This window comes from Ascidia mentula, chromosome 7 (genome assembly GCF_947561715.1).
Source record: "Ascidia mentula chromosome 7, kaAscMent1.1, whole genome shotgun sequence".
Lineage (NCBI taxonomy): Eukaryota > Metazoa > Chordata > Ascidiacea > Phlebobranchia > Ascidiidae > Ascidia > Ascidia mentula.
Genome location: NC_138572.1, coordinates 8,956,485 through 8,965,924, shown reverse-complemented (window position 1 = coordinate 8,965,924; position 9,440 = coordinate 8,956,485). Strand labels below are relative to the sequence as shown.

Genomic DNA, 9,440 nt, shown 5'->3' with positions numbered 1-9,440 from the left:
ACACGCTGACACTTCTAATTCTTGACTGCGTTCCTTCAAAAAATATTTTGTTTATTTTTAGTCGATACTAGGAATCATACCATATCACTACAAACCGTTTTCACACGTTTTGGAGCAGATTGTCCAAACACTCCAATTGTTCCAGACACAGTCGACTGGGCAACAATTTTAATTGCAGATTCTACAAAAAAACTTTTTTATTGTTACAGAAAGAAGCAATGAGCGATGAACTTTACTAGATTTACCGAACGTGGAACGGAAAATTTAAAGACTGAGAAAAAAACATGTTTAGTGGTATCTGGTGTCAACACAAAAATAAGCGAAATGAAATTATGTTGTTGGCAAATCACCACCTTCCCACTTAAATATGACAAGAACCAAACACCACAAACCTATTCAATAAATAAACACTTACTCTGACTCATATGATTGACCTTCACATTCGAATCTCCCATGCTGAGCTTCCACCTCAACCGTTCTTGATCTGAACCTGGATCCACCACCGCAGGTAACATTGCAGTTGCTCCACACACCCCAGTTACCCCAAACACAATCCACAGGACAAGGGTGTGTGTTACACGGTGATGAATCAATACCTGAACCATTGCAGGATTTTCCGCCACACGCGAGCTCCACGGAAACTTGTCGTTGACGGTGTTTTTTGTCACCACCACATTGCACAGAACACTCGTCATAGTAGCTCCACTCTCCCCATGTGCAGTCGACGGAACAGCAGTGAGTGTTACAGAATTGTGACGAGGTATCTTCGCCCATACATGGTTGACCACCACAAACAGCTGCAAACAGAATATGTCGATTGCGAAACTGTGTACCATTACCAAATTCAACAGGACAGTCGTTAAATTTACTCCACTGTCCCCACTGGCAGTCCACCGGACAACATTGGGTGTTGCATCTCTGCGACTCCTCGGTTGGTCCTGTGCAATTTAAACCTCCATGCCTTACGTATCGAACAATTTTCCTAAGTTTTGTTTGAGTTCCCGCACCACAACTTACAGAGCATTTATCGTAATTGCTCCATTCTCCCCATAAACAGTCAACAGGACAAGGCCGAGTGTTGCAAGATTGGGTAAAGGATGTCTTGCCCGCACATGTTGTGCCACCATGTTGTTCCTTTACTTGCACCGATCTTGTTTTCATCTTATATCCACCGCCACAACTCACAGAACATTTTCCAAATTCGCTCCACGTTCCCCAGATGCAGTGTATCGAACATGGGTGGGTTCTACAACTTCTTACGGATGTCGACAAGCCGGAGCAAGTTACTCCTCCGTGTCTAGCACCCAACGAGATGTTTCTTGATCTAACCTGTGTTCCCCCTCCGCAAGAGACAGTACATGTCCCGTATTCACCCCACGAGCTCCAGCGACAATCAATAGGACAAGGCTGAGAATTACAAGTACTTGAAGAAGTTGATGGCCCAGAACAAGCTATACCTCCATGTCTGGAACTCGCTGCAATCTTTCTTGATCTAATCTGTGTCCTACCTCCGCAAGAGACAGGACATGTCCCGTATTCACCGCACGAGCTCCAGCGACAATCGATAGGACAAGGCTGAGAGTTGCAACCACTTGAAGACGTTGACGGACCGTAACATGATACACCTCCGTGTCTAGCACTTACGGCGACAACCCTTGTTCTCCTCTGCGTTCCTCCACCACAAGTTGCTGAACAATTACCGAACTTACCCTATGAACCCCAACGGCAATTCACAGGGCAAGAGTGAGTATTACACGCGCGAGAAGAATACGAAGACCCAGAGCAAGAACCTCCGCAAGAATGAGATCTTGTTATAGAGCGAGATCTAGACTGCGTTCCTCCGCTGCAATTGGCGGAACATGATCCGTAACGGCCCCATGGTCACCAGGAGCAGTTCACCGATCAACATCTTGTGTTGCAAGGCTGTGACGATATTGAGCTACCGGGACACTGACTTACTCCGCAACTTGCACTCGGGCTGTGTACCCGGGTCCGTGTCCTGATTCCACTTCCACAGCTCACAGAGAATCCTCCCCAACTCTTCCATGATGCCCAATAGCAGTCCACTGAAACAACCATGATGTTAATAGTCGAAATGCGATATCTTCAAACACAGAGGTTGATTAAAATTTCATTACGGTACAATTCAATGTGCATTTATCCATTAAGAGTACTACTAACTTCCACTCGGAGTGTAGATTATACTTGTTATATTGACAACTACTCTATATTATGTACAAGCAATGAGCCAATGATGTTCGTGATACCAAGCCGACAACACTATTGGATGCTAAGCAGTTGCTTATGTTCCATAGAAGTTCGTCTCTGGTCGCTCGTATCTAGTTTAGCAACTAAAGCAACGACACCCAGTGCAATGAAACCGCAAAGTGAGATTCTTTCTATCAGCTGATAAGAATGTTGTCAGTCACCAACTGCACTGATGTGAATTGATAGTTCGAAGCAGTTCTCACAACGGTCTGCAGTTAATATCTGTATCTCTATGATTTATTCAAAAAGTGCCAACACTCTAAAATGATTTGGTAATCACGTTGATTAGTTTCATAAACTTCAAACAAACTTAACCACGATATCTACTCAACATCAAATAAGGAGAAGCCGGTTCTTTTTTTTACCTCGACAACAATGGGTATTGCAAGATCTCGGGCTTGGCAAGTTGCAGGAACCGCACTGTCCTTTTGCTGTTGTTACCCGGGGAGATTGGGTTCCACCACCGCAACTCCGTGAGCAGCTTCCCCAGGTCCATTGGCAAGACGCTGTGCTACATCTGCGTCTTCGTCGACGCCACCTGAAAAAAGTACGTCAATCAAATGCATATATTTCTCAAGCAAGAATGCTCATAACCGAACGTGTTATTTCAAACAGTGTCATCATTTAGCTAAAATTTTTACAAAATAAATACTAGCAACACAAATTCTGTCAACACTTAATATTGATAACAATCACATAAATTTATTCTACGTTTAACAGCTTTTACACATACAAACAAATGCATTGGTTTAATTTCACAAATTACCACTAAACACATCTAAATTCTAGCGTTATTGAAAATGTTCTCCAAAAAGGGTTGTCACTGACTTAACCAGCATGAATGCTTGGTTTTGCATCCTGGCCATTTAAAACATTCCAACCGAAAATCTGAAAACCATTTGCCGATAAAATCGGTTTATTATTTTGTTGAATTCAAAGAGGCAAAAAAACGTACCATGCCGAACCGCCTTGAATAATCGTGAGTAAACATATGCAAACGCAAACAACTCTGAAATTCAGCATAACTAATACTTAATTTTTCACACGGTTTGTCAATGTTTCCCACCAAATGTTCGGCTCAGTGTTTATGTGCCGATTTAAAACATTTCTAGATGGTGAGTCATACTTTCGGTCACGTTTCTTTTTTAAGAGAGATGTGTCATATGTTTGAGGAAGTAAAATGTAAGTAAGTTCCAGTCCACAAGACTGCGTTCGCTCTCGTTTTCTTTACGTTCCAAGTGCGCAGTGGTTTTCGACGGCTAAACATGTCATGTAACAAAAGCTGAAATAATCCCTAAAAAAAAATTGCAAAAAAAACAGCAGAAATTTTGTGTAGAACTATTTCGTGTCTTACCCGGAATTTCAACTTTGCCAGATAAATTAAATGATTTGTTGTTTCCAAAGATGCGTCATATTGGCTGCCTTTGAATTTCACTCCCTTGCTCTTAAATTTCGCTTCCTTCCCTAGGAAGATGCGTAAAATTCTTTGTTATGGTGTATATTAAACTTGATGCGAAATATCAGAATATTCCCTGATTTGAATGAGGACGATTCATGATTTGTAATGAACGCCTTGCAATACCACACTGCAGCTTTCAGTAAATGTCGAATGGACCGGTTGGTTTGTAAGAATAGTGTAAAAAAATGACGAAATGGGCGAAAAATATACCAAAGATTTATTTGCAAACAACACATGTTGGTTCATATTTCAATTGAATTTCAATTCAATTCAGTTTATTTTCGTCGTTATCCGAAAACAATAAAAACTCGGCACAGTTAAAGACGATAAATGGAACAGAAGGACCTTGGGCCGCTAAACTGACCCTTGATAGTTTTACAGTGTGTAGAAAAGAAAATCAACAATCACTATGCAATTAACGAAACAAATCAAACAAAAATAATAGCAAGAATTTCTTCGTTTGTTTTATGCAGCGAACGATTGTATTTTGGTAAATCGTTGTGAATTTAAGTTTGGCGAGTGCACGCACACACGAGGAGAGCAATTAGGTAGCAGGTCAAGTGTTGTTGTGATGTTGTGCAAAATTTCAATGTCAAAAGTTTCACTGTCAGACTTTTAAGATCTTTGTCATTAATTTCGTCCGGTTTTATCCCGTTGTCTGTACCGTGAGACGGATTTGTCAACTTTTCCGTCTTTGAATTTGCCAATCTTTTGTACACCTCATACAATGTATTGGTTAAAAGCACTACATATCATGGCTTACAAAATTACAAGCTGTTACAGTTGGCATACAAGGTAGTGGAATACACAATAACATAACAGAGGGCTACATGAACCTATGTAACTTGTATATGAAAGATTTCATATCATAGAAATCGTAATTTATGATAATATAAAATGTGTAAATACGCAATTAAGTCGTTTAAATCTTGTGATTTAACCACTATTTAATTTGAGCAAATCAATTGACCATTAAACAAATCCGAACAATCATTATCCATACAAATTCTAGTACCTGCACGGCAGCAAATAAAGCAGTAGGGCCATCCACGCTTCCTGAAAGCACGTAAAGCGCCAAAATTTCAATTCTGGTTTCTCCAGGCGCTAACGGTTCTTTCTTTTTCTCCTTCATCCTCGACGCAAAGTTTGGCGGAAGTTCTGAACCGAAAGTTTGTCACATGCCAGTTGGGAATGAATCCAATACGAATGTTGCTACAACAACATATGATTCACGTCAGTTTGGAATACGTGTAGGCTAATATATAACTAAGTTTGATCATTTTGAACAAGGTAGGTTGTTTTTAAGTTGCAAAATTGATCACTTCAAAAGCATACCAACCAATGGTAAATATATGCGTGCGACACAATTAAATTAATTATCAATGCTGTTTGATTTGTACTTGTAATTACACCATCAGGGTATGGGTTTATGTTAGCGTTGCTCCGTATACATTAACGTTAATGCCAAATTATTCAAATATTTAAATAAAATTTGCAAAGTAATTCTTTTCAACGCAGTTTCCATCCTGGTGGCCCATGTAGGAAGGACAAGTACATTGAAAACTACCGACTGTGTTTTTACATTCCATGTAATCACCGGTGCAAGGTTTCTTCTGTGGGTCGCTACATTCGTCAATGTCTTAAAGCTAAAAGCGGTTGAATAAATCTTAACAGAACATAGCCAGCAAAGCCTTAATATACTTTTTTGAAAATGAATGGTGGTATGTTTACATAACGGATAGTGCTTGCTTACAGTGATAACGTAATATATTTTTCTTGATGAAAGAACAAACGCAAACTAAACTTAACGCAGGAGGAACAGCAAAATTATATTCGCTTATCAGACACAAAATTAACCCATCAAAATATCTAAATGTCGTGAATAACGATTTCAATCTTTCGAGTACCGAAGACGCACTCAACCAAATTTTGTGACGATGCGCCTAAAGTTGGTCGGATTGCTTCATCTTGAGAGCCGGAATGTTACAGAGAATATTGGTAAACTAACTTGACCAGCATGACGAGGGTCGCACGTTCCTGAAAAATAATTGGTGCAGTTATTCCTATACAGCTCTCAAGGACATGGTGGCATTTGGTTTCCACTGTATACACAGAAATATCGGCTCTTCTGCGTACCAAAAATGTAATTCACACTCATCAGTACCATGTTTGCCATCAGCACTACATATTTTCAGATTCGCTCTAGTGCGGATGGTTCCACAGTTTAAGCAGCAGTGGCCCAGCGTGTTTACAGGGCGATCGCTTCGTTAATGCTTGCCTTTACATCATGTGACGACAAACGGTAATTGTAGCAAGTTTTGCAACGTGAAATTTGCGCAGTACTTTATCTTAATCTAGTTGATAAACAACGGTATATTGCTTATATTTTCGGTTGTTTTTTGCTGCTAAAATTATTCAAGTGCAAAAACAATAAGTAGTATATAGGTGACCACTAGGAGGCGATAGTGGTACAAAGAGGTTTGTCTGTTCTTGGTCATTTTGTTGCTAAACTACGATAAACACATTTCCCAAACTTTTCGTGCATCCGTGTTATTTAGAACTTCTGTACTGTTGACATTTTATCAGGAATCACAATCTTTTATTGTTCTTTTTGTAAAAAATCTGTAAAAAAAGTCCTCCGTTAAATTCTTCGACAAATCCTTTCCTCCATAAGCACCTGCACTTTGTTTGTTGCATGTACTTTGTAGTTTATTCGGTCATAATGGTCAACAAATGCTTCCATCCACCAAATTGGATGTCAAATCTTTCCTTCCGTTGAATTCTGCGACAAATTCTTCCCTTCATAAGAACCTGTGCATTGTTTGCTGCATGTACTTTGTAGTATATTCGGTCATAATAGTCACCAAATTCTTCCCTCCGTCGAATTGTGCGACAAACCTTTCCCTCCATAAACGCCAGTGCATTGTTTGTTGCATGTATTTTGTAATATATTCGGTCATAATGGTTTTTAGTTTCAGTGTTTGCTTAGATTGCTTACAGCACTTGACTGTGTTAAAAATTTACAAACGAAAATAACAAAAACGTTTTTTGCCGAAATGTTATTCTGTAAAATCTGGTTGTCGACACATTTCAAACCTTTGTTAAACATAGTAGACGTAGTTTTAACATTGTTGGTCAAATTTGTGTCGTAGAACATAAGAATAACGGAACATATACATTCAAAAATTAGAGTACAGGCATTCAACATACTGTAGAGGCGTATTCGAATAAAACAACGATGCGATTCCATGCCTTGTAAATGGACCTGGGAGAGCTGCTTCATTGCACCCGGAAAATGTAAAAACAATTGACTACTTAACGGCTGTTTTCAATCACCAAACGTGTTCGCTTAGGGTTTTCATCATATTAGTTGTGTTGTATTTGTTAGCATAAACATTTTCTCTGTTCGCTTGTGTTTGGTGTTTTTTAATTTAATTATTAACCTGCTGACAGCAGGTCTGTCTATTTTTTGTCTGTTGCGGGGCTTAAAGGGTTAAGCAGAAAACAGCCGTTTTTATATGCAGTGTTGCGCAAACTTTGTACACATTTAAATATATACTTAGTTTTGTACAGTGGTTAGTTGTTTTCGAATATTTCCTACTGTCAATAAATTTTCTGCATGCTTCTGTACGGCCTTTAAATACACTTTTCACATGAATTTTTTCACACAAAGATACTTCTGTACACAGTCAGCTGCGTTTGGGGATCGTGGGGAAATTGGGGGAAATGCTCAACAACATGCGGAAGCGGAACCAGGACACGAAGTCGCGGACACAGCAGGAGGGCTAGTTGTGGAGGCAGTGGTTGCTCTGGGCCTTCAACTTCGTCACAAAAGTGCGATATAGGATGCTGCCCAGTAAATTGCGACTGGGGTGTTTGGGGAAACTACGGATCCTGCTCCGCTAACTGCGATGGTGGAACACAATCAAGGTCCCGTTCAAAAACCAGATCTCATTCTTGCGGAGGTTCTTGTTCTGGCTCTTCAGCCTCGTCTCGCCCGTGCAATACTCACCATTGCCCCATAAATTGTCTTTGGAGTTCATGGGGTAAGTTTGGAAGCTGTTCCGCAGGTTGTGGTGGAGGAAAACAGACGAGGTCAAGGAGCATTGCAACTAACGCTCAGCACGGTGGTGCTGCTTGTTCCGGATCGATTTCTTCCTCAAGAGATTGCAACATACAACCTTGTCCGATTGATTGTCTCTGGAGCGACTGGGGCGGATTTGATTCGTGTTCCCTTCCATGTGGCGTAGGAACACAGCGACGATCAAGGAGTGTCACTGTTGAAGCTCAGCACGGAGGTGCGACTTGTTCCGGATCAGCCTTTTTCTCAAGAAATTGCAACACACAACCTTGTCCTATTGATTGTAGCTGGAGCGCCTGGAGCGGATATGAGTCATGTTCTCTTCCATGTGGCGGTGGAACGCAGCGAAGATCACGGAGTGTCACTGTTAAAGCTCAGCACGGAGGGGCAGAATGTTCAGGGTCTTCAACAAACTCACGAATTTGTAACTCTCAGCCATGTCCAATTAATTGTCGCTGGAATTCGTGGGGAGAATATGGTGGTTGCTCTCTCACATGTGGAAGTGGAACACAGGCAAGGACAAGGAGTGTTGCTGTACAATCCCAACACGGTGGCACTCCCTGCAGTGGTTCGACAACGTCATCGCGTACTTGCAACAGCCATCCTTGTCCTATAGACTGCGAGCTTGGAAACTGGAGCAAGTTTGGATTTTGCTCTGCTGTTTGTGGCATAGGTGGTCAGACACGCACACGCGAAGTTACCGTAATCGCGCAACACGGGGGAATAGCCTGCACTGGATCAAAGACCGATACAAGAAGTTGCAACACACATCCGTGCCCCATACATTGTTCGTGGGGACCGTGGAGTGAATTTGGGGGCTGTTCGGTGAGTTGTGGTGGAGGAAATGAGAGAAAAACAAGGTCGGTATTGGTAAATGCTCTGCATGGTGGCATTCCTTGCCCTGGCTCTTCGTCGTTTATACAGTCATGCAATACTCAGCCTTGCCCTGTTGATTGTGTATGGGGAGAATGGAGCGATTACAGCCAATGTTCTGTGAGTTGTGGTGGGGGAACTCAAACGAAATCTCGGAATATCTTTCGTAATTTAATGCACGGCGGATCAAATTGCATTGGACCTAATAATCAGACACAAACTTGCAACACCCAATGTTGTCCGGTTGACTGCCAGTGGGGACAGTGGAGCAAATTTAATGATTGTCCAGTTAACTGCGGGAGCGGTACACAGTTTCGCAATCGTCAGGTTTTGGTTGCAGCTGATTGTGGTGGGCTAGCATGCATGGGCGAAGATACCTCGTCACAATTCTGTAACACTCATTGTTGTCCCGTCGATTGTCAATGGGGAAAGTGGAGCTACTTCGGCGAGTGTTCTGTCCAATGCGGTGGAGGCGAAAAACACCGCCATCGCCAAGTTTCCATGGAGCTCGCGTGTGGCGGAAAAACCTGCAATGGTTCTGATATTGATTCAACACCGTGTAACACACACCCATGTCCTGTGGATTGTGTTTGGGGTAACTGGGGTGTGTGGGGTAACTGCAATGTCACCTGTGGCGGCGGAACGAAGAAAAGATCGAGGAAATTCGATGTGACCGCCCAACATGGCGGAGTCGAATGCACAGGCCAGATGGTGGAAACAGAGTAAGCGGTTATTTGCCACTTTTTTTACGCGAAGGTT

The 9,440-nt window shown here is 41.7% G+C and overlaps 1 protein-coding gene across 1 annotated transcript; it reads left to right on the top strand.

Moving 5' to 3' along the window:
* Positions 1-5,438: 5,438 nt before the first annotated feature.
* LOC145909505 (coadhesin-like) lies at positions 5,439-9,407 on the top strand. Its single transcript, XM_082996893.1, has 2 exons — positions 5,439-5,448; positions 7,417-9,407. Exons 1-2 carry the CDS (start codon positions 5,439-5,441, stop codon positions 9,405-9,407), a joined length of 2,001 nt encoding a protein of 666 aa, XP_082853019.1.
* The last annotated feature ends 33 nt before the right edge of the window (positions 9,408-9,440 follow it).